The 25,241-nt window shown below is 58.4% G+C and overlaps 1 protein-coding gene across 5 annotated transcripts in view; it reads left to right on the top strand.

Moving 5' to 3' along the window:
• Positions 1 to 3,422: 3,422 nt before the first annotated feature.
• Positions 3,423 to 25,241, top strand: part of NFIC (nuclear factor I C) — a 74,029-nt gene continuing 52,210 nt past the window's right edge. For 2 of the 5 annotated variants that reach the window (XM_024994573.2, XM_024994570.2), the window contains exons 1-2: positions 3,423 to 3,478; positions 19,938 to 20,469. In XM_024994573.2, the coding sequence (XP_024850341.1) occupies positions 3,476 to 3,478; positions 19,938 to 20,469 (535 nt within the window). In that variant the 5' untranslated portion in view covers positions 3,423 to 3,475. 5 annotated transcript variants of the gene reach the window in all.

Genomic DNA, 25,241 nt, shown 5'->3' with positions numbered 1-25,241 from the left:
TTTTCTTTTGGGGGTGGCTGCCTTTTTCATATTGAAACTTCTTTTTAAAGGACTGTACCACTCCATCAGAAGGCTATACCATTCTTTATAGCATGCATTCTCAGCACAGGCAAAAATCAGTTCTTGGGGAGTGAAAAAAATCTTACGCTTTTCAGGTAGAAAACATAGCTATACATATACTATATAAACAAATATTCGGTATATTTGTGGTATTAAAATTTCATAAGAGGTGATTAGGAAAAACTGTCTAAAACAACCAGGGAGGGATAATGAAAAAAAGGCTGAGAAACATTGATTTATAGCAATTTGCCCAAGTCTGTGCCAATAAACATCATTGGGCATACCTTTCCCCAAGTTCAGGATAGACTCCCAGAAATTGAACCATAAGGTCTGAACTTGTCTTAGGCCTCTACCATGTGTGCCAAACTGCTTTCCCAGTTCATATATACTTTTACCTCCAAGTAATTTATGAAAATGCCTGTTTTACCACATCCTCACCAGCACTGGGTTTTATCAATTCAGAAATCTTTACTGATCTTGATGAGTGCCAAAACATGGGAAGTTCTTATTGTTATACTTTCTTTGGTCTCTATAAGGCTGGACATTTTAAATATGTTTGCTAATCAGTCTGTCTTTTGGGAATGTTCTAGGGTGGAAGAAACATAAGTCAACACATCTGGGAGAAAGGAGATCTTTTATATACAGTGGTGGTAACTTAACAGAGTAGTGTCCTACAGTTATCCAGAAAGCAGAACTTGTAAGTGATGAACTTGGATATTTAGCAGAGGGGAATTTCCAATTGTCGAAGGTGCAGATCAGTTTCTCCTTGCTGCTTATAGCAAAATGTGAGAGGAAAGAGATAGATGGAGAGAAGCACTGTTAAGCAAAAAGGAACCAAGACTTGATGATTTGGGAGAATCTCAGCTTATGCAGATCGCCAAAGAAGCCAAAATTAGGAGATACATTGTCAGGAAAGCGTCCTCTGGACCATTATCACTTACAGGTTGGATGAAACTGGGCAAGAGTTTAAAACCTGGTCTGAGCCTCAGTTTCCTCATCTGTGAAATGGGGATATAGAGGTAATAGCACCCACCTCCTAGGGCTGCTGTAAGAGTAAATGAGTAGGTAGTCCTGTGTAAAGCATTTAACTCTATGCCCGCAGACCCAAGGATGGCCTTGTGGGCAAAATGACGGGTACGGGGGCAGCTTTCGGGCCTCCATGATAGCCCTCAAGACCCGAATCTCTGTCTGGCTGACATTAACCCACCCCTTCCCTCGTCTCCTTTCCCCTATTCTCCTCCCAGGTACCTAATTCCCTGAGGCAAGGAAGGAGTGGAGTGTTGAAGCCGGGGATTAACAGAGGCCGATTAGAGAGGAGCTGGGAGCAGTGGGTCTCTGTCCTCCTCACCCTTTCCTCTCCAGAGCCAGAGCTGGGGTATGCGCCCTACTTTCTTTGGCTCCACGTGTGTAAGACGGAAGGCCCCCTCCAGAACCTCCCCATTCCGACCTGCGAAGCACCCGGTTAGAAACGTCAGGATCAGGACCATTGGGTTTCTGATATGCTGGTTGTTGAGTTTCCCTCTCTTCTTAAAAATCCGGCAAGGGGGACTTCCCCAGCAATCCAGTGGTTAAGACTCTGCCTTCCAATGCTGGACGCAGGGGTTCGATCCCTGGTCTGGGAACAAGGATCCCACATGCCGCTGGGTGCGGCCAAACATTTTTTTTTCAAGTGGGGAGAGGAATGCGCAGAAGAGAGAAGAAAACTTCAGCATCCCAGAGCGAACGCTCCCTGGACGCCTGAGATATAGGCTACTTCCGTACCACTGAACATATACTATGTTGGCAGGGCTGTTGTTACCACCTCTTGCCTGAGATTTTTTGGCCGGCCCCCGGTTTGCCCAGCAAGACACAGAATGAACTTCCAGAAGCCCCCAGAGTCAGCTAGGGCTCTAGAAGGGCAGTCAGGGCCTGATTCTGCTCCCGGAGTGCTGCCTGCGCCGACTCGAAGCCCTGGCGCTCTCCCTGTGGGAGCTGGGAATCATTTCCCCAAAGGGATCCCTGAATCCCCGAGCCCCAGCTGGGGGAAGTGAGGTCGCAGGCGGGAGGGGGGAACCCAGACGGAAGGACGGCCACAGAATCGCCTCCACCCCACCAGGTCTCAGCAAGCCCCCCTCGCATCGTCCCGGGGTTGCGCCAGACGCAGAGCCAGGGAGGAGGCGGGGAGAAGGGGGCGGTGCCTATTCTGCGGCTGCCCGAGGAGGGGGACTGCGGGAGAGCGCTCAGTGGGGTGGGGGTGGGGGTGGGGGTGGGGGTGGGGGGGCGCTGCGGCACGGCTTCCCAGCCCGCAGCGGCCCGCGCGGCAGGGGCGGGGGCGCTGACCCTCCCCGGTCCGGCCCTTCCCCCGCTGCGGAGGCTTCGCCATTAATCCCGACCCAGGGAGGGGGCACCTGCTCCCCCCAACACCCACGGAGCCGCCGCGCGCGCTCCCCGCCCCCGCCCCGCCTGGAGCCCCTGCGGGATCCCCAGGGAACCCCTGCCCCCCAGGTCTGTCACCCTCGCTGTCCGAGTCTGTCTGTGTCCCCATCTGTCCCGTCTCCCCGCTGTGCGTGTTTGTGTCTGTGTATCCGGGACACCTGCACTTGGGGGCAAGGGTGGCTGCGGTGATGGCTGGGAGGGAGGGGTCGTGGGGTCGGCATGGGGCTCAGACCGAGGTCTGAAGTGTCTTCCTGCGATTGTCAGTCTGTGTGGCTGAGTGACACCCCGCAAGCTGTGAATTTGTGTATGTGACAGCATGGAGGCTGTGGGTGTCTAGGCGACACCCTGCAGACTGTGAGCATGTGGGTCCCCTTGTATCTGGGTGACACCCGCAGGTTGTGAGTGTGTCTGTGTTGGTGGCATCCTGCAGAAGGTGTGCGTCCGAGAACCGAACCGAGCGTGGGCCCCGGGGTATCTAGGTGACACCCGCAGGCTGTGTGTGTCTGTAACACGTCTCAGGCGCGTCGCTGTGCTTTCTGTGTCGGTGTCGGAGTCGAGGAGGCCCGGGCCGCGAGTGTCCCCAGTTGCCTGTGTGTGTGTGTGTGTGTGTGTGTGTGTGAGCGCGCGCGCGCCGTAAAGGTGGATCCGCTCCCGCCGCAGCGAGCCCGACCCGGGCCCAACGACCCGCTGCCGCGACCGTTCTCCCGGCCTCCCCTCGCGCGGGCCGGGCCGGGGATGGAGCCGCAGCCTGAGCCGCCGGAGCCGGGGCCGGGACGCGGAGCGGCCTGAGGCGCGGGCGGCGCGCGGGACCGGGGGGAGGGCGGGCCGAGGGGAGGGTCCTGAGCCGGGGGGGCGGGCACGGCGCGCCCCCTCCCTAGCGCGCTCGCTCCCTCCCCCGCGCGCCCTCCCTCGCCGCCTCCTCCCGCCGCCTCCGGCCCCCCCTCGCCGGGGACCGAGCGCGCTCGCTCCGGCGCCGGCCTCGCCTCCTCGCAGCAGCGCCATGGTACGTCGCCGCCCCCACTTTCGTTTTCGCCGGGGGAGTTTTTGGGGTGGTGCGTGGGCTCCCGGCGAAAGTTGCGAGGTCTAGGGGGGCAGGGGGCGGGGGCCGCCCGGGGGAGGGGCTCGATGCGGGGAACCCCCCTCCCGCCCGCCGCCCCGGGACCCCCGCCCGCCGATCCACCCCCCCGCGGCTGGGGGCGGAGCTGGCGCGCGGGGAGCAGCGGGGGACCCCAAGTGGGGGGCCCCTCACGGGCGCGGCGGAGTTAGAGGGGAGGGCGGGGCTCCCGAGAGAGGGTCCCCCCAGGCCAGGCCTCCGCCCCCTCCTTGGCCCAGCGGGAGGGCGCGGCTCCGGGCACGAGACCCCCGAGCGCGCAGCCCGCTGGGGATCCCGGGTCGGGGAGGGGGCGCCCGCCGGGGCCTTGCGGCCCGGGGGTCGCGGCGGCCCCAGCGGGCTGCCCCGGCCCGGGCGAGCGCGGCGCGCCAGCTAGCGGAAAATGGCCGCTGCGGAGAGGGGCGGAGAGCGCGCAGCGGCCGCCGCCGGGCGCCTTGAACTTGGAGCCGGGCGGGCGGCCGCGCTCGGCGCCGCGCAGGGGCAGCCACCCGGCTGGCCCTAGCGCTGCCTGAGCCCCGCCCCCGGGCCGACCCCGGCCCTGCCGCGTCGCGCGACGGGTCCCAGCCGAGAGGGGTCACAGGGTCTAGGCCGGGCGCGCCCCAGGCCCGCAAGCGCCGGTAGCTGCACTTGAAGGTTCCGGTGTCCGGTCCGCCGGTGTCTGTGGCATCCGCACTCGAGGGCTGCGTTTGGGGCCCCTGTGCTCTGCAACGGGTCAACACGGGTCCCTGGGGGTGCATTCGAGGGTCTGTGCGGCTAGGTGGTCCCATCCCTGTCCGTGGGTCCCCAGGCGTGAGGTCCTCTCCTTTACGAATCTGTGTATCTGCGCATCCACGTGGCTGTGTGTGTGTTGTGTTGCGTGTTGTTAGAGCATTGTGCAACTATGGGACAGTGTGTACGTGTTGGGGTAACTGGGCGACTGTGCCATGCGTCCCCGTGGGGCGGTGTTGTGAAGCAGCGTGTCTGGGTTGTGTGTCCCCGGGGAATGTGATGTCCCTGGATGACCGTGGGGGTGTCCCCGTGTGAGTGGGAGGGGGGGTTAGGGGGTTGCCACTGAGTGGGGAGCTGTGTCGTGTGACTGCGTCTCAGGGGACATTTCGGTGTCACTGTGTGCGTTTGACTGGCGCTGAGTGACTATTCTGAGGATGGGTCTACGCTTTCTCCCCCACTCCCCCCAGTCCCTTTTTCCCCCCTAACCCGAGCTACCAGGTGGGGGACGGTGGCTTCCTTCACTTTGCCAAAGCTCTGTCCCTTCCTCTCACTCCCCACCCAGTTCCTTCCAACTCCCCCTGCCTCGAGGTCCCCCATCCGCGCGTCCCCAGGTGGTCCCAGCTTGAGGTTTGGGCGCGAGGTGGCGCCGGGACGCGATCACTCGGCGGCGACGTCTCCCGCCAGGGGCTGCGCGTGCGCGGGGACCTGGCCCAGAGAGGGGCGGGGCAGCGGGGGTCCCCACTCCTCCTCTGAGGAGGTCCGGAGGGATGGGTGGTTACCCAAGCTCGCGTGGGTTAGGTCTGGACCAGGGAAGTGGCCAAGGAGACCCTCTGGGCTGGATGGACAGGGAGCCGCGCTGCGAGCCCTGCCTCCAGCACTTGTCTGGGACGGGCCAGACGCATGGGCACGCAGTGTTGTTTTCTCCCCTCCAGGGGAATCCCCACCGCGCCCCCACGCCCCACCCCAGGGCGCTTTATATAATTTTCTAAATATAAAAGCCCCAAGACTAGGCGCGAGTCTTTGGGTCTTACTTTGAACCTGCATCCCTTTTGGGGGTGTTGTTTGGGAAGGGGAAAAAAAGGGGTCCCACAGTGACACGGAATCATCCACACCCAGTACTCGGGTCCTCAGCTCATGTGAGCTCCCCCACCCTCAGGCCCCTCCACAGCCTGTGCTCCCCACCCCGTACACCCACGGCCAGCGCTGAAACGCTGCCCTCCCCCACCCCCCACCCCCAGGCACTGCCCTCCACCACACTGGCCTCCCTCCCCACCTGTCACCGGGTGTGCAGGGGAACACCTTCGTGTAATCGCAGTCAGTAGCACACACCCGTGACCCTCACAGCTATCTGTTCACAGCCACACATGTATAGAATTCTGCCCCTACACAGGTGCACACACAATCACACACAGGCAGGCAGCAGACACACAAACAGGCACCTGCATTTGTGGGAGGGGGAGGAGCCAAGCCCATCCCGCCCTCCCCCAGCTCCATGTACAAGCCAGGGTCCCTGAAGATCTGGAGAGCAAAGACTCCATCTGTGGGGGTAACTTTGGGGGGGGGGCAGCCATGAGGGAGGAGCAGGAATGCAGTGTGTTGTGTGTCACTGTGCATGTATTGTGTGCGTGTGTGATAGTCACTCAGTTGTGTCCAACTCTTGGCGACCCATGGACTATAGCTTCCCAGGCTCCCTCTGTCCGTGGGATTCTCCAGGCAAGAATACTGGAGCGGGTTGCCATTTACTTCTTCAGGAGATCTTCCCAACTCAGGGATCCCGAATTGCAGGTGGATTCTTTACCGTCTGAGCCACCAGGGAAGCCTCTGAGTGAATATGTGTGTGTGTGTGTGCGCGCTGGTGTATAATCCTGGGAGGCGTTCTGCCTATGGGTGCGTGTGCTCCTAAGCATGTATGGCTGTGTTGTGGTCTGAGTTTGTGATTCTGGCTGGTTGCACTTGTGTTGTATTTGGGGTTGTGCATGCCCTCGTATGGGTCTGTGTGTCTCTCTGTGAGTCTATGTGAGTCTGTGTGTGTGTCCCCTTGGGTCTGGGTATCTGTCAGAGTCTGTGTGACATGCGAGAATCTGTGTGTCTCCGTATGAGGTGTTTCTGTACATCTGTGTATCTCTCGTGACATGCTCGGTGTGTTTGTGTGCCTCTGTGTTGTATGTCTGTGTCAGCCTCAATGTCATCCCACCATCAATTCTCAAGGCTGAGGACCTTAACATGCCCCTCTGGAGGTTCAATTTCTCATCTGTAAAATGGGGACACAGGATGCCCTGCAAGGTAGGAGGAGGAATGGTCCTGCCCCCCTGGCTGGAGCTCAGTTTGCTGCGTATGGCAGCTGGGGGGTTCCCAGGCGGCTCCAGCTCTTATCTTTCCTCCCTGAGCTGCTCTTGCTTTTTAAAATTTTGCTGTGGATTCCACTCACATTTTAAAAGTTTGCCTTTTAATAACACAAGCCACTCATGAACATCTTAAGAGGATGGAGAAGTGCCCAGAGTAAAAATCAAACCTTCCTTGTCACCCCCACCCTGTGGGACTCCCTACTCCAGAAAAGCCCTATTTTCACCCAGCTTTGTCTGAGCAGCTACACATGTAACAGATACACATTCTCATAAAGGATATATGTATATTCTTTAAAAAAAAAATTCCCAAATGCAATCTTGAGTCTGTTTGCTGAGTCTACAGCAGAGGTTCTCCCCAGGGCACACTGAGTGAGGTCTGGGGACACCCGTGGTTGTCACACTGGGGGGCGGGGCTCCTGTTGTCCACCCCCACCCCCCCGCACAGTGCTCAGGACAGCCCAATCAGAGAGCATGGTCTGAAGTGCTGAGTGGGGAGGAGCCCTGGGCTGCAGGGTATTTCTTGGAGGCGTCTCCAGGTAGAAGTCCCTTGTTCTTTTGTGGAGCTGTGTAGTATTTCTGGGTGGCACTGCTGAACTGGTCCCCACGAGGACGGACATGGTAGCTGGTTCCAGATTGTTGGCATTAGTGTTATAGGGTGACAGTCAACACCCTCCTGCATCTATAGCTGGGACAGTTACAGAGGAGCCTAAGAGTGAGTGATGGGGAGAGCATTTTTAAACAGATGAGTTAACTTATGTTCCAAAGCGCCAGGAGCTAAAGTCATGCAGTGCCCCCCTCCCCAGATGTTTCACACATAGGTCCAATCCAGCAATTGTTTTGTTTCAAAAACACTATGTGCATTCCAAACATTGGCAGGTTTACCCACAACAGGCCAGAGGGGTAGAAACTTTTATCACCCCATTTCTCAGAACGGGAAGCTGAGGCACAGGCACTTTGGGCTCCTGGCTAAAGGAGACATACACCCAAGGCTGTAACCCTGCACTAAAACTGCCCTGCTGTGGACCTATTGTTTACACTGTAGGGACCCCTTCCTGCTGAACTCGATGATATAGATGGATAGATACAGACAAATGCATTGCTAAGTCGCTTCAGTCATGTCTGACTCTTTGCGACCCCATGGACTGTAGCCTGCCAGGCTCCTCTGTCCATGGGATTCTACAGGCAAGAATACTGGACTGGGTTGCCATTTCCTTCTCCAGGAGATCTTCCCAACCCAGGGATCAAACCTTAATCTCTTATGTCTCCTGCATTGGCAGGTGGGTTTTTTACAGCTAGCACCACCTGGGAAGCCTAGATAGATATAGATAGACAGACAGATAGAACTCTTCACTCTCAATTGTGAACTTGCACCCGCCACCACTAATGTATTAATACTGTCTTTCCACACCTTATCTCAAGGACTCCGATCTGCCCAACCTACCAAAATGTGCGAGTTGCATCTATTGTAACCATTTTACAGATGTGGAAACTGAGGTTTAGACAGAGACAGAGAGAGTCTGTGCTCTCCAAACTGCGTTCCAGAGTAACCCAAACTACCTGGTGAAGGCTGCATGCCGAGTGGGTGTTGGGAACAGTCTGGCAGTCGCAGCCACCTGGGAGAAAGCTCCTAAGGCAACTTGAACTTGAAAATGTCTGTGAATTGGGGATTCTGCCCTCCAGGTGTTCACAATGGTTTTCAAAATAATAAAATATTGCTTTCTGTTATGTTGGCATTTGGATTCCTAGACACCTGTCTCTCTCTTTCATCCTGAGGTTTAAATGCCCCCCATGGTTGCACAGTGGGAATTTAGAAAAACAAAACATTAGTGAAGTGCCATTTGAGTGACTGTCACTCACAGCAGGGGGAGCCGGCAGGACGGAGGGTGTACGTGTCTGTGTGAATCCTGCTTCCTTCTGGCCTAACCCCAGGGCCCCAGGTCAGTAGCATCCTTTCCTCGGGCCTCGGGTTCCTCCCCTATAACATGGGGGAAAAGCATTCTTTCTGGGCATGGGGCAGCTGCCCCAAGTTGGCAAGGGGTTATCATTTGTCCTTGGAGATGGGTCAGAATGGCCAAGCTTTCTAAGAGCATCTCAGTGCATATTTAACAGAAGGTCAAGGCACTTCTAAGTGCTGTTCTTCTGCTGACCAACACCAGGGGGTGGGCACTGTTCATGCACTTCACAGGGGAGGATGCCAAGGGGGGAGCATCCTGCTCTTTGAGGTGGCAGAAGTGCCTGAGAGAGGCTGGGAGGGTGTGCAGGATGAACACAGGGAGGGGTGAGGCCAGGTCCTCAGGCTCCCTGGGGGCTCAGACTGGAGGAGGGCAGGTCTGTTCTCCAGAGGGGGAACAACAGAGCCTGCCATGTGGGCTCAGGGGCCAGGTAACTGGGCTCCAAGCCACTCCAGTGCCTCAGTTTCTGGATTCAGTCAAATGGGTCCACTGTGGGTGGGGGTCAGTAAGAATCACTGGACACCCAGGAAGAGGCTGCAAGGGTTTATCTGGCCAGCCTGAGGTCTTCCTGGACACCTTCCTCCTGGGGTACTGGGGAAACATATAGGGGAGGCCCAAACCCCACCCACCCAGCTCCCAGTTCTCCTTTGGTGCTGGCTGAGGAAGCAAGAGCAGAGTTCTGGAGGCTCCCCTGTTGGTTGGGGCCCTTCTGGCTACGGAAGGGCAGTTGTAGCCAAGTCCCTCTGCCTGGGAACTGCAGTCCCCGTCTGGCTTCCCGGGGCTGTCAGGGGGAGAGGATACCATAAGACCCCCTTCTCCCGCCATGCACCCAGGGTTGTACATCTTTAAGGGGAAAAGCGCGCTCGCGCCGGGCCTCTGCACACGTCACTTCTTCATTCTTTCCCTCCCCCCACCTTGGCTCCTTTCTCCAACTTCCCGGCCAGCTTGGGGCGGGTTGTGGGGGGGGCCTTCAAAATCCACCTTCGGCCCCCAAATGTCCCGCAAGAGCCACCAACCCCTACCCACCCGACTCGGGCGGGCGATCCAGGGGGACCCGCTGCGGTTGGGGTGTGCGCAAGCCCGTTGGTTCCCGTCCGGTGCCCCGGCACAGGGCGGCTCGAAATTCGTAATCATAAGCAATGATGGGGGTTCAGGAGGCATGGGGAGCGCGGGGTGGGGGGCGGCTTTCCTTTCTCGCTCGCGCTCTTTTTTTACCCCCCTCGTTTCTTTGAAAGTTGGATATTGAGAAGTGGGAGGTTCGGGATGGGAGGGGAGAGAAATTGGGGGAGGGAGGGAGGTGGTTGTCGGAGGGAGGAGAGACAGAGACACAGAGAGAGACAGAGACGGGGGGGTGCTGGAAAGGAAGAGAGAGAGACAGACAGAGGGAGAGAGAGAGGGAGTCGGGCGCAGGAGAGAGGGAGAGCGCGGGAGGAGGGAGGGAGGCAGACCGAGGGAGGAGGCGGCGAGGAGCGCGCCGGCCGCGGCCGCGGGGGGGGGGGGGGGGGGTTTGGAAAAATGACTCAGTAAGTTCAGCGCGCCCGCTCCGGCCGGCCCTGCGCCTCCCGCCGCGCCCGGGATGTATTCGTCCCCGCTCTGCCTGACCCAGGTACGCCCCCCGCCCGGCCCCGGGTGCGTGCCCCCGGTGCCCCGGCCCCGCGCCCCCCGCCACCGGGCCCCAGAGTTTGGAAGCCCGAGGAGGCGGGACGGAAAAGGCGCGCGTCCCTCCCGCCCCCGCCTCAGGCCAGGGTCCGGTAGGCGGCGGGGGGATGGGCCGGGACCCTCACCCGGGACGCCTGCCCTGCGTGCCCCACGGGACCTCTCCCCCTGGCGGACGTGGGGGCTCACCCTGCAGTCTCGCCCTCCCCAGACGCAGGAGGCGCACCCCCACCCAACCCGGGAAGGTCGAGGGGTGCCCGGGAGAAGGCCAAAGGCGGGGTTCTGTGCGAACCCCCGGACTGGACCCAGGCCTGCTCATAGGAGGAATCGAGGGGGTCCCCGTTGGACCCTGGATGCCAGGAGACTCTGGAGGGGAGAACCCCTCTGATATGGGGACGAACGCCCCCCCACCCCATAAGGTGGTGCCCCGCCACCCCGGCCCTGGCCGCCTTTCCCCCCATTATTGGCCCACGTATGCGCGGAGGGGGAGGGGGCACGCGAAGTTGGAGGCACCAGCGGTGGGGGGAGGGGGTGCTCCAACTTCCCGTCGGGTCTCCCACTCCCCGCGCGCCCCCAACCCCGGCCCGATATTTTCGCTGCATCGATTGTGGGTTATTGAGCCGCCGCCGCCGGCGGGAGGAGCCGGGAGGCCGGGCGAGCCCGGGTCTGGCCCGGGCACTGCGGCGCTGCAGACGCCCTCGCCAGCCCGGCACCTGCCCCTGCCCCCTCGTGTAGCCTCTCACCCCTGGCCGCGCTCCCAGGCTACCCGGGCTCGGCCCTTGTGCAATGACCCAGGGGGTGTGTGGGGAGGGGGCGGCTGTGCCCGGGGTTGCCCCAGGGGACCCCTTCTCTCCCCCAGCTTCCTCCAGGGGGACCCTCCCAGGTCTGCTGGTTCCACTCTCCAGCTCCGCCCCCACCCGACGTCCTTGGATGTCTTTAACACATGGGGGTCCGGCCTCAGTTTCCCTCAAAGTGACAAGTGGCTGCGGAGGCAGTTTCTGGAGGCAAAGGCAGTGTCAAGTGCGGAGCCGCAGAAGCTGGGCATCCAGCGGGCCACCGACTACCCTGAGGACAAACTACTGTGTGGGGAGCACGTGGATGCTAGTCTCTGCTGGGCGTCCCCCGCCACCATTCACGATCCTGGGGTGCCCCTCCCGCATAGCAAGCTCTTTCTCACAGGCCCCCTCCAGCCCCCGCAGTTTCTGGCTCCCCACAGGGAATGTGAGGGCCCATGCCAAGGGGGTCTCAGGGCCTGTCTTACCCCTTATCCTCCGAGTGACCTTGGGGATGTCCCTGCCCCTCTCCAGACCTCCCTTCCCCTTCAGAGCAATTTTTGGTGTTCCCCAAAGCCGTCATCGCTGGCTCCCCTCTGCCGCTTGTTGCCCTAAAGCTCACCAAGTACCATAAGGGTCCTAGTCAGGGTTGCTGGGTGACCTTGGGCCTCAAGGGGTGGCCTGGGTGGCCCCGAGGTGCCCCCGCCCCCTCCGTCCTTCCCGCGCTTGCTGGCTCCCTCCCTCTGGGAACCGCCCAGGGGGGCTGAGCCCAGGGAGGCTATTCCAGGCGAGGAGATTGGACGGCAGCCTATTGTCACTGCGCCCTGGAATTCCCCCATCAGGACTCCTTGGGAGACAGGCCTTGGTCCACGTTGCCTGGGGGTGGGGGGTGGCAGTGAGAAGCAGAGCTGGCCTTCCTCTGCTCCCTGGGCCTGGCTTTCCCCGGGCACAGGGCAAGGATCAGCCAGGCAGGCTCTCGGTGGAAACATGGTAATGAAAAATACCTGAGGTTCTGTGTGCAAAGGACAGGGCGACCGGGAGACAGTCCGATGGAGAGAGGACCTGGGAGCTCCCAGGCCAGGGTGGGGATGGGGTGACCCAGAGGCAAGGGGATCCCTCTCCTCTGCTTATTCTCCCACGGGTGCCCCTCACTCTGGAGGGATGCCTGGGACCCCCTTCAGCACAGCCTCGGTGTAATCTCAAAAGCTGCATGCAGGCTCAGTCTGGTCTGGGCTTTCCATCTGGGGGATCTGGAAAGACTGTTCACGGAGGACCCCCACTCCTGGCTGCATCTTAATCTCGCCCTACCCACCTCTCTCTGACTACCTGCATCTCTCCCTGTCTCTCTCCCTCTCCATCTCTGGGCCTCTGTCTCCCCTCCTCTACTGACTAATTTTACGACCTGAGCCCATCCGAAAATAGCTCCCTTTTAGCTGATCCGACCCGGATCTTCTCAGAGCCGAGACTGGATGGGGGTGTGTGAAGGGAGGGAGCCGGGCTGCTCCGGTGCCAGCCCGCCCTGTGCCCCCAAGGTCCTGCCCACCTGGGGTGGGGGTAGTGCGGCCACGGCCCAGGCGGCCCTGGAGGATTCTGGGAGCGCCGTCCTTGTTTCAATGGTGACTCAAACGCTTTTCACTTTTACTCTTAAGAGGAACTGTGTGGAGCAGCCGTTACTTCCATAAATCCTGCCGGCGGGAAGGCCGGCCTCCCCACGCTTGCCCCTGCCCCGCTCTGGGCCTCCCTCCCTGCCTCCCTCCCGCCCGCCTCTACCGCCACGTTAGTTATTCCGGGTTTGGGGCCAAATCCCTCTTGGCTGCAGTGCCCAGGATTCCCCGGGGCTGAGGCTGGGCCTGGGCCGTGGCCACAGCAGTGCCGGCTGCCAGGGCCCCCCTCATTCATTCATTCTTCCCTTCATTGCTTCACCCCATTGCCTGGTGGGGCAACACTCTTTTTTAAAAAATCACTGTTTCTCCAGTGGGGAGACTGAGGCTAGGAGAGGGTCCCGGACTCTGTCTTGATTGAATATGATAGATCTTCATTAAGCGCCTCCTATGGGCCAGATGTATGTGGCGGCGGCTTGTGGCAGGGCACAGAAGGCATGAAGTGCCAGCCTAGTATGAGTTCATGGAGGCTCTGCTGGAATTTGGGGGCTGGGTCTCCCAGCATTTCAGGACTGGGAGAGGGGCCAAGACCAGAGAGGGCTAGGGCCTGCCCCCCGGGTGGCACAGCATGGCTGGTGAGTCTGGAACTGGAGCCACTGCCCACCTGACTGGTCAGGCCTGGGCAGGTGGGTGCTCCCTGAGGTTACCCCCCACGACCTGTGGTCTGGTGGTCTCCGATTGGCTCCTGTCCAAGACACGACCTCGCCCCATGTTTCTCTCCCTCTCTCTGTCTCTCTCTGAGTCTAGTCTGTGTCTCTTCCCCTCCCTCCTCTGCAGCGGAGGTGCTTCAACGCGTCAGGGTCGGGTGCCTTGTAAATCACGACACTGGGCTTCTGGCCGAGTCAGCGAGTCAGCGTTCTCTCCCTTCCTCCCCTCCTTGCTCGCTCTCTGCCTGAGCTGACCTACCTTCCTGTCTCCCACCTAACGGATGGGACCCACCAAATGTCCTGGGGCTTCCTGTCCCATGAGCAGGCGGGTTCGCAGTGACCGCACACACGTGTACTGGCTCGTGGCCTGGGTGCGAGTGAACCCTGGGTGTGCCGTCCCCAAAGCTCACACTCCCACACGTGTAGGCACACAGATGTGCACACGTATGTGCCCTGCCTGGGATCAAGAGGCAGGAACCCAGGTTGACCTTGGATCCTGCCTAAGTGGCTGTGTATCTCTAGGCAGGTGACCTAGTCCTTCCTTGCATGCTTCAACCTTAGCTTGGGGCCTGGTATACAGTCGGTGCCAAATAAGCTTGGCTGTGATGATGGTTGTCACTAAACTAAGAACTGCAGCTTCCCAGGTGGCACTAGTGGTAAAGAACCTGCTTGCCAAGGCAGGAGATGCAAGAGACACAGGTTCGATCTCTAGATCAGGAAGATCCTCTGGCAGAGGGCATAGCAACCCACTCCAGTATCCTTGCCTAGAGAATCCCATGAACAGAGGAGCCTGGTGGGCTATAGTCCATGGGGTGGCAAAGAGTCAGACACGACTGAAGTGACTTAGCACAGAAACTGATAACTGGATTAAACACCCCACAGGCATTTTCCGGCTCGTCCTCCTTGCCTTCTGTCACTATCTGCTCAGGGTGAGCTGGGAGCCAGGGGCAACAGTGACTCCCCAGAACCTTGAGCCCTAACCACCACCACCACCACCAGGGTTTTTCTCTTGGTCTTTCCTCCCCTACCTGCCTAGCCCTGTACAGGGTCTCCCTGAGTTTGACCAGACCCACATGGGAACCAGCTTCCTTCGTCGACTGGGGTGTGTGCCTTGGGAACAAGCAGAAGATGAAGTTGGTGCTTTCTAATCTGGATGCCATTGAAGCAGCAGTGAAGAAACAGATCAAAGCCACGCCCTCGAGGGGCTGCAGTGTAGTGAGGGGATGGCAGGACCTGGCTGCTGCTTTGGTGTCCCGAGGAGGAGGTGGCATGTGATCCAGGGCTGAGCAGCAGAAGGGGGCCACATGGGATTCAGAGAAAGCAGGTGGGGTACAGAACAGGAAGCCCTGAGGAATGACCAGACCCTGAGCTCGGGGGGTTGGGGGAGCTGGCAGTGGGGCCAAGGATCAGGAAGTTCAAGGTCATGGGACCCAGGTTCAAGTCCCAGCTCAGCTCCTTCCTGGCTCTGTGGCTGTGGGCCAGTGGCTTCAAGGCTCTGTGCCTCAGTCTTTCCCTCTGGACAGTGGGTACAACAATTTTTCCCATTTTGTAGAGTTGAGAGCTCAGTAAATGTTCAGCCTTGCTCCCTGTCTCTCTCCCTCACACCCGAACCTTCTGGCTCAGCATCCACCCAGGACCCCAGGGCACAGAGAGTAAAGTCAGGAGATTCAGGGCTCAGACTCACTGGTCACTTTGCCAGGTTTTCTACTCCCTGGACTTAGTTTACCCAAAGTCTTCCCAGGAGGTCCTCAAAGGCCCTGCCTGACCTGCCCATCCCCTCCCTGCCTGCCCTCTTTTCCTCTCCCTCTCACTCACTCTGCTCCAGCCTCACTGTCCTCCCCGCCTGTTCTCTCCAAACATAAGGCATGATCCTGCCTCAGGACCTTTGCATGTGCTGTGTTCTCCACTTGGAAAGCTCCTACCATGGATGCTCATCTTTTAGGTCTTTGTTCAAGTGTCCTCTCCTATGAGAGACCCTCCCTGACCACCTCCAACTAAAAAGAACCATCCCCAGGGGACTCCTTGGACCGCCCCCCACAAACTCCTTTAAATTTCTTTAGAGCACATTGTTCAACCTGACATTTTCTTTTTTGTTCCATCCTTCCTTTCTTTTGCTTTCTGTCTTTCATTTATTTATTTTTTTAGCCACACCTCCAAGCTTGTGGGATCTTAGTCCCCCAACCAGGGGTGAAACCCAGACCCTCAGCATTGAGAGTGTGGAGGTGGAGTCCTAACCCCTGGATCACCAGAGAATTCCCTGTTTTATTTATTTATTGGCTGCAGCTTGTGGGATCTTAGTCCCCCAACCAGGGATTGAACCCATGCCCCCTGCAGTTGAAGTGCAAAGTCTTAACCACTGGACAACCAGGGAAGTCCAACCTGACATTTTATTACATTTCCTAGCTTGTTTAATATCCATCCCTGTCCAAATCAGGATCCAGGTGAGGGCTGAGCCCAGGGCTCTGCTGGGCCCCAGCATCATGCATGGAGCTGGCACTCAAGAGATACTTGTTGGAACATCAAATGTATTTTTCCCTCATTGGATAAGAGCTGTTCATAAGCTATGATGCTCTGAACTTGGAAGGAGGAATCACTAGCAAGAACACTTAGTCTGGCACCAAATGGGCCTGCATTCAAATATGAGTTCTGCTGTTCGACACTTAACAGTGGGCTTACCTGGAGGAAGGGACATTGGAACCTGAGTTTTGAAGGATGCACAGGAGTTTGAGATGAGCACTCAGGAGGTGGACAAGAGATTCTCAGTAACATTCGTTGAGTCACTGAGGAGAGAAATGCTTTGTGGAAAACTTTTGGTTTGGAAATTGGAGCTTGACATCCTGGTTTGCTGTCCTGGACTCTCAGAGTGGGTGAGCCACGGGGAGGCCCAGTAAGGGACACAGCCCAGAGCACAGTTGGCCAGTCCATAGTGCCCAGCGAGGGCTTGGACCCAAGTGTCTGCCTGCCAGCTGCTGCTGTCTTCTTTGGCCAAGTAAGGTTTTTGGAATTCTTAGTCCCCCAACCAGGAATCAAACCCATGTCCCCTGCAGTCAAAGCACAGAGTCTTAACCACTGGACCACCAAGGAAGTCCAGCTTGACATTTTATTACACTTTTTAGCTTGTGAAGTCCCAGTGGGCCAAGTAAGGTTTCTGGGGTTTCTTGCTGTCTTCCTTAACCTTGCATCTGTGATTACCAGAGCAGTGAATAAGCTCCCCACTGATCCCCAGCAGGGTGCCAGGTCCCTTTTTGCCCATTGTACAGGATGAGAAACTGATGCCCAAGGTATGGCAGCGATCTGTTCCTGGATCATACAGAAGGTGAAAATGGAGGCCATTGTCACCCAAGCTTGTTCCCTCCAGTCTGCTGGCAGCAGGTGCCTCAACCCTGGGCCTCAGGGTTAGGGGAGACCGACTGAGCTGGACTTGAAAATGCCCAGCTGTGTGGTCCAGGCTAGGTCTGGGAGAACCCTGAGGAAAGCAGGAAAGGCTGCCTGAAGGAAGGAACATTGGAGATGGGGTTTGAGGGATGTGTAGGAGTTCAGGAGGATTCTTGGCTTCTAGCTTTCCTTGGCTGTCTCCCTTGCCCTGTCAACCAGTGGGGGCATTGGGAAGTGTCTGGGGAAGAGGCCTTGGTTGTCACAGGTCTTGTGGGACAAAGAGAGCGACAGGCCTGCCTCTCGCCTGGGTTGACCTCCCTGGGAGGACGTGGAGGCTCAGGCAGCAGGTCCATGACCCAGTTACAGGCTGTTTGTCTTCCTTCCTCCAGAACCAGCTGGGGTCACCAGTGACGTGGGCTCCCGCCCCTGCCCACCTCCCTGGCATCTTTCCCCAGAGAGGGCCCAGGGAGGAGGGGGTAGGCATCGGCAGGGGTGAGGGGGCTTGGAGAGGGGAGGAGAAGGAAAAGGAGAGAACTCATCAAACGGGAGGGGGCTCAGAGGCACAGGGGTTCAGGGAGAGGTAGGGTCTGGGCCCAAAATAATCCTAGCAACAACAACAATAATAATAGCATAATTCAGGCTTTTGAGAGCCGGGCAGATAAGGGGGTTCCTATGCTAGAAGGAGATAGCACCCCCATTCAGCTGGCTGACACCCCAACTGCCCCTTCCCAGCTCCCTCTGATCACTCCCCCAATAAGCTCCAGGCCTCGGATGACAGGCCTCCTTCTACCATGGTGTTCCCTCCATGGGGGACAGTGCCCCACGCCTCCATGTATTCTCTGCCCCGATTCTCTGGCCAGACTCCCAGGCTCTGGACCCAGGTCTGCAGATCAGCTGTGTGACCCTGGGCGAGCCGCTCCCCACCCCTGGGGCTGGCATGTTGGGTGACATGGTGACACAGGAAAAGCGCCTCTGAGGTTGGAGGGGACCTGGCAGGAGACAGCCCCTCAGCAGGTCAGCCAGGGCAGGGTAGGGTGGGGGAAAGGGGCTGTAAGGTCCAGTCCCTGCCACAGCTGTTACGGTGACTCACATGTCGGGGGACATTGGCATAGAGGGGGCTGGGCTGGCACAAACAGTACCCCATCCTGCCCCACCCCATGAGGACAGAAGGCTATTTTCAGACCCTCAGTAATAGAGGAGATCTGAGGTCGTCTCCCACCCCCAGCACCCATGGTACAGGTGGCCCAGGGGAGTTGGGGTACAGGACAGAGAGGGGGCACCTGGGGCGGGGAGTACCATGTGCATCCAGGCTTGGAGGTGGGACTGAGCCTGGCCACGTCCACCTGGAAACCAGCTGGTAGCCCAGAGCAACTGTGTCACCATCTTCCCGAGAGACCCCTGCCTCATGGAGAGCAGGCTGTTCCGAGAAAGGGACAGACAGGGTCTTGGTTCGTGTCCTCACACAGACCCTGAGAGCCTCCGGGACCTCAGTCAGGTCTCTGCCTGTCTCTGAGCTTAGCCTCCCCGTCATGCAAGGCATAGTGGAGCCTTGGGCCTTTTCCTGCCGCTAGAAGATTGTAAGCAACTAATCGTTACGGCGACAACAATAATAACAATAATAATAATAGCATAATGCAGGCTTTGGAGAGCTGGGCAGATAATGAGATTCACATGCCAGGGAGAGACGTAACCTCCATTCAAGAACCCAGTGCAGCCCCCAGGCAAGAGTAGGGATTGAAATTTCTCTTCTCTGTCTTCCTTTCTCCTTGAATTTCTCACCCCTTGAGAAATTCTCACCCCTTGAGAACATCCCAGGGATGTTCTGCAGACTCAGTTTCCCTTGTTGAAAATGGCAAGAATGAGACAGCCTCCTCCCACCCCCAGAGAAGAGGAAAGGGGCCTCCCATGGCCCCATTATTCTCCTAGGGGCCCAACAGTGGGGAGGGCTGCTGTTGTTTCCATGGAGAAGTTGGTTAGGTGTGGCTTCCTGTCCCAGCTCTGCTCCTTGTGACTGAGTCTCTTCTTGGGGTCTCAGTTTCTTCATCCGTAAAATGGGTGTTGTGACTGCTCAGTAGCCCCACTCAGGCAGTGGGGGCGGGGGTGTTGAAATCACAGCTCTGGGCAGGTTTCTGGCCCTCCTCGGGCCTCAGTTTTTCCATCTGTGGAATGGGTCTGTGGGGGGCAGGCTAGGGTGAACTGGCCCCCGGGAACCCCTCTCTCCAGCTCTGAATCTCCATGCCTGAGCTCCCCTTTCTCTGCTGCATTCTGATCTTGCCTCCTTGGGCCTCAGCTCTCCCTGCCCCTGCAATGGGTCTATATAGGAACCGCCCCACCCCACCCCACCCTTTCATTAGCCCCTGACATACAGTAGGCCCCAGTGGACCTGTGGACCTCTTGGCCTGTGGACCTCAGCTGGTTCTGTCTGTATCTCTGGGCTATAGAAAAGATATCTTGTCCTCATTTTTTCATCACTGCCAAGAGCCAGTAGAGGCAGCCATTGAACCTCCGTCTCATGTCAGCTTCCTCTGCCGAGCAGTGGGTCTGGCAGACAAGTGACGCTATGAGCCTGTCTGCTCCTGAATTGTCAGTGTCCGGTGTGTGCTCAGCCCTGCTTTGGACATTTGAGCTCACGCACTACTTCAGTGCTTTGCAAAGTACAGTCCCAGGGCCCAAGGCCCACTCTCTGTGTTCATAAATAAAGTTTTACAGAAACACTGCCATGTGGTCACATCTCTGTGGCGTCTTGCAACAGAGACTAAAATACTCATTACCAGTTCTTTATGGTACTTTTAAAGTTTGCTGACCCCAGTTCTAGAAGGCAGAGAATGGATCCATGCCACTACTATTCTATCAACCTCAGTTTTCCCCATCTGTTCAGTGGGTCCCCATCAGTTTCCACCTTGGACCCTCAGCTTGTCCTGCCTTGAACATTGGAGTTCAAGACAGCCCTCCATGACTGGCTTCCTTGGCCTGTGCCTTCCACCATGGTCAGAGCCTCAGTTTCCCCATCGGGGCAATGGGTTCTCAGATGATCCAGTGAACTTCTGCTGGACCCCTCTGGCCCTGTTTTTTCCCTGGGAGTTTGGAGGTATGTGCAGAGGACCTCTGCACACCTCTGCTCCACCATCCCTCCAATGTGTCTGCCTGGGGCCTCTGCAGCCTCAGTCTTCTGGGCCGGGCAGTGGGTCCACGGGCCCCAGCGCCTCCTGATCTCTGGCCTCTCCCGCCCTGCAGGATGAGTTCCACCCTTTCATCGAGGCGCTGCTGCCTCACGTCCGAGCCTTCGCCTACACCTGGTTCAACCTGCAGGCGCGGAAGCGCAAGTACTTCAAGAAGCATGAGAAGCGGATGTCGAAGGATGAGGAGCGGGCGGTGAAGGACGAGCTGCTGGGTGAGAAGGCCGAAGTCAAGCAGAAGTGGGCATCGCGGCTGCTGGCCAAGCTGCGCAAGGACATCCGGCCCGAGTGCCGCGAGGACTTCGTGCTGGCCATCACCGGCAAGAAGGCGCCGGGCTGTGTGCTCTCCAACCCTGACCAGAAGGGCAAGATGCGCCGCATCGACTGCCTGCGTCAGGCTGACAAGGTGTGGCGGCTGGACCTGGTCATGGTCATCCTCTTCAAGGGCATCCCCCTGGAGAGCACCGACGGCGAGCGCCTGGTCAAGGCGGCGCAGTGCGGCCACCCGGTGCTCTGCGTGCAGCCGCACCACATCGGCGTGGCGGTCAAGGAGCTCGACCTCTACCTGGCCTACTTCGTGCGGGAGCGAGGTGAGTAAGGGCGTTCGCATGCACGGGGCTGGAGGTGGAGAGAGCTGGGGATGCGCCTGTCTCAGGGGCATGAACCAGGCTCGCAGGTCTGAGCGAGGAGGCAGGTCCAGTGGCCTGCGCGGGGGTTGGTGGGGGTGGAGGAGGCTGACCTGTGAGATGTCCAAGGAGGGAGGTGTGTCTCGCAAGGTTTGAGCAAGGAGGCGGGCCTTCTTCAAGTCAAAGGGAGGAGGCAGGTGCTGGGAAAGTCAGATGGAGTAGGCACGTGCCATGTGAAGTGTAAGGGAAAGAGATCTGGTTCATGGGGAGAGTGAGGTAGGGGGCAGGTGTGTCCTGGGGGTCCAAGTGGGGTGGCAGGCCACAGGAAATGAGATGCTGTCCCAGAAGGTCTGTTGGCAACAGGGGTGAGGATGGGCCACTGACAGGTGGGAGAGGGGCAGCCTTATCCTTCCTGGGAAAGCTGGAAGGGTGCTGGGTGGCCCACTGAATGCTGGTTGATTGACTCAAACCTTCCCCAGAGTCCTGACAGGTGTCATGTTGATGCCAAGTGGAAAGCTGGGGCACTGTGTGACTTGAGCTGTGTCATCAATCTCTCTGGTTGTTGGGGTTCCCTACTCCTGCCCTTCTAGCTGGGTGTTTCTGGTGTTTGCTGGCTCTGTGGTCAAATGGTCCACATGGAGACCAGTGGGGTTTGTGAGGATGGAGAAATCCAAGACAGCTTCCTGGAGAAAGAGGCTCCCCTGAGCTGAGCTCTGCAGGATGACTGGGCAGTGATGAGCATGGGGCTCTCCCAGGGGGTCAGCAGCCTGCGCAGAGGTGCAGAGGCTGGACGGGTGGCCCAGTCCTGAACGTCAACAGGTCCTGGTGGTCGTGGGCAGGGCCTGGTTGTGCAGGCAGTGGGCTTCACTGACCCACTGCTTCCTGGTGGTGTGCCCAATGGAGCTGTCACATGGAAGTTATCCAAGTTCCTACCTGGATTGGGCCTGGGGAGATTCTTGGAGATGGTGTGTGTCACGTGTTGAACTCTGGTCTACTGTGTGGCGGGTGGCAGCTGTGACTGTCTTCATGCGGATGGAATCAGGTGTGCCCTGGAGAACCTAACTAGCTCAAGTCCCGTGCCCTGCTATTCCCACCCAAGCTGAGCCTGGTACCCTTGTGGGCGTGAACCTGCACACACCCGGGCTGCCTGAGCGTGTCAGGTGGGTGCATTCGGTTTGGAGACCCAGTCCCACCACCGGTAGCCCCACAGGCACCCACTTGATCAGACAACCAGAAATGATTGGGGAGGGCTTGGGAGGAGCGGGGGTGGGGCAAAGAGAAGAAGTGGGGACTCCAGGCAGGACCTCCGAGCTTCTGATCACGGCCCTGCCCTGTGTCCTGTGCCGGCTGTGTGACTCTGGACTGTAACTCAGTTTCCTCCTCTGTACAGTGGGAGGAACAACCAGGCCAACTCCCAGCGGTGCTGTGAGCCTTCCATGAGGTCTCCTGGTCACCATGGTGTGTAGGGGGTAAAGCCAGGCCAGAGTTCCCAGTCTTGACCTTGATTCCTTGACCTTGACCCCATCTGCCCCATCCCTCACCCCTCTCCAGAAGCAGAGGGGTAGACAAGGTGACTGTTGAGGTCGTTGTGATGGGGGGAGGGGAGGGCACGGGCAGCCTGGGGGCTGCAGCATTCATTACCATGCAGGTCCCGGTCTCTCCCACCACATCCATCCTCCGCGCCCAGCCCCACCCCCACCTCCTCCGCGCTGAGCTGATAAAATTTTGAAGCAAGTTTTCTGCCGGCGTCAGCACAATCTCCGGGCGCCTCCCCTCCCCCATCGACCCCCTCCCCCACTCAGCTCAGCAGGCAGGCGGGGCCTCCAGGCCTCCACAGACACCTTCATGTCCGTCGGCCATGCTTTTGCTAGCTGATCTGGTCAACCTCCTCGCATGAGGGCTGGGGAAGGTCAAGGCTGAACCCTCTCCTGCTTCCAGCCAGCTCCATCATCCCAGGGGACCGTCACTCAAACACGCCCCAGCTGACCCGGAGTGAGGGTCGGGTTCGAGGGCTGGGCAGGGAGCCCAACCCCAGCTCAGCCTCCTGCCTGACTGCCTGGAGGCTGGGTTACCCAAAACAAGTCACTGAATCTCTCTGTGCCTGCTTTCCTTGTCTTTAAAATGAGACAATCAAAAATAGCTGTAGGAATGTTTGCTTCTTATGATAAAAGTGTTCGACAAATAACCCCTGTGGGGTCATGGAGAGAAGTACCCAACACAGGAATAAGACTTTGTGGACAGTTATTTATTTTTTTTCTTGGACCATTATTATTATCATCCTTACTAGGGTTATAATTTCCCACCTCCATGCCTTTGCCCATATGGTTCCCTCTGCTGTGGATGTCATTCCCATCTGGAAGACTCCTACTTATGCTTCTAAACCCCAACTCCCAGTGCCACTTTCTTTCTGTCAAGCAGTTTTTCTGAGGACTTAGCAATTATTTTCCATTCTTATGGCAAGCCTGTGAGGCAGGAATCGTATCCATTGTACAGATGAGGAAACGGAAGCCTCAAAAGAAGGAAACTAAAAAGTACCCTGACAGATGTTACCTGCGCTGCCCAAGGTCACAGTTAGAAAAGGGCAGAATTAGGGTTTGGACATGGGCAACTTCTGTTGCCGGAGCTTCCCTGGTAGTTCAGCTGGTAAAGAATTCGCAAGCAATGCAAGGGACCCAGGTTCGATTCCTGGGTTGGGAAGATCCCCTGGAGAAGGATTAGGCTACCCACTCCAGTAATCTTGGGCTTCCCTGGTGGCTCAGACGGTAAAAATCCACCTGAAATGCGGGAGACCTGAATTCGATCCCTGGGCTAGGAAGATCCCCTGGAGGAGGGCATGGCAATCCACTCCAGTATTCTTGCCTGGAGAATTCCCATGGACAGAGGAGCCTGGTGGGGTACAGTTCATGGGGTCACAAAGAGTCGGACACGACTGAGCGACTAAGCACAGCACAGCTTCTGTTGCTGGTACCCCTGCTAGCCCTCCATGCTCAGTGGCAGAAGGGGATAGAAGCAAGCTGCAGTGTAGGATGTGGGTGTCCAGTCTATGTGGCTTGGCCACCTCTGGGCTGGGTCTGTGTTCTAGGCTTCTACTAACCAGAGCTTCCTCCAGGATTCCCAAGCTGAGGCTGCCACCCAGAACCCCCTGCTGAGCCCCAGCTCCCCGACTTCCATCGCAGGACCCCCATCCCCATCTGGACCAGAGTTACGTCTCTGTTCTTAGCCAAGCAGTCATCTGATGGCAGAGAGAACTGGCCATCTCTTCTCTCCTCTCCCCTTGTGGGTCTCAGGGCTGCAGGGCGTTTGGGCCAAGGTCAGAGTGCAGTGGCCACTCAAACCAGCCCTGCAGGGAGGCCATGGGGTTGATGGGGAGTGGGGAAAGCAGGCCTTCCTTGACTTCTGGGACAGGTCACAGGCAGGATGTTGAGATGGGTACCTGCCATTCGTCTGGAAGGAGGTACCACCTCGGGTGTCAGATGTGGGGCCTCGGGGCCAACAGAATGACAGTGAGAGAGACCCAGAGACACAGGGGGACCCAGAGACAGGAAGAGACACACGGAGACCCACACACTCGGCCATCCCCTATCCCCAGACCCGGGGATGAGGCTCGGCTTCCCCCACCCCCACAGCCTCTGTTTCTCCCTGGGGCTGTCAGATGGATTGCTGGGGCCCCACCCCAAGGAGGAATCCCAGGCCTCCCTCCCCAGGTTTATTTTGGAGGATCGAAGAGTGGGGATGAGCTGGGAGAAGATCCCTTTGGCGCTGGGGCTGCCAGGCTCCTCAGAGCCCAGGGCACCACCTTGGGCTAAACTTGGCTGCCTTGGGCATCCATCTGGCATCGTTGCAGACACGGGGCCCTGATTCCAGGAGTGGACTACGTGTGTGCCCTGAGGGTGGCCTAGGGGACAGCTGGGGGACCCTGATGAGGGGAGTGACATGAGCTCTGCCTTGGGACAGTGGGGCTGCTTGTTGCTTGCTTGCCCTTTGTGGGTAGATGTGCCATTGAGCAGGAGATGGGGAAGCTGACAATTCTCAGTTAAATTAATAAAAAGCTAAGGACAGGGAGGGGCGTGGAGAGGCATGGCAGGTACTCTGGCTGGGCCACAGGGAGATTTGAGTGAGAGTGTGTCAGGCCATTGGGGGAGCAGAGCCAGTGCAAAGGCCCTGGGGCTGGAATGGTCCCAAGCACAAGGGCTGGAGGGTGGGGCTGAGGACCGCTGCCTGGCAGTGGGAAGGCCGGGCCTCCTCCCCAGCCTCTCGTTTGGGAAGGAGCCCGGAGGAAGCAGGGCCCAGAGAGAGAAGCTGTCTGCCCAGCCCCAGAGCCCAGCCAGGCCTCCCCGCCCCCTCTGGCGGCCTAAGAAACCTGAGGCGGGCGGGCACCGTGCCAGGGCGGGCGGGGGAGGGGCTGCCAGGCCCGCCCGCTCCAGCAGCTGCCAGCCCGCCCTGAGCCGCCAGCCCAGATGGTGCCCATCTGCTGACGCCGCTGTGGGCTGGCCTCCCGTTCCCGCCTCCTGTTCCCGCCTTGTTCGGTGCCAACCTCCTGGAACGGCACTGTGGGCAGGGGCCTGCTTGGGAAGATCACAGCTGCTCAAGGGGCTGCCCAGGGTGCCCAGGAAGGAGGCAGAAGGATCGAGGCGGGAGGGGTCCCCACCCCTCTTGGATAAACCTGGGAGGCAATCATAGCAACAGATGATAGTAACAGCGGACATGTATTGCATACCCGATGCTGAGCCTGCCCC

Source organism: Bos taurus, chromosome 7 (genome assembly GCF_002263795.3).
Source record: "Bos taurus isolate L1 Dominette 01449 registration number 42190680 breed Hereford chromosome 7, ARS-UCD2.0, whole genome shotgun sequence".
Classification (NCBI taxonomy): Eukaryota; Metazoa; Chordata; class Mammalia; order Artiodactyla; family Bovidae; genus Bos; species Bos taurus.
This window is presented reverse-complemented; position numbering and strand designations above follow the sequence as displayed.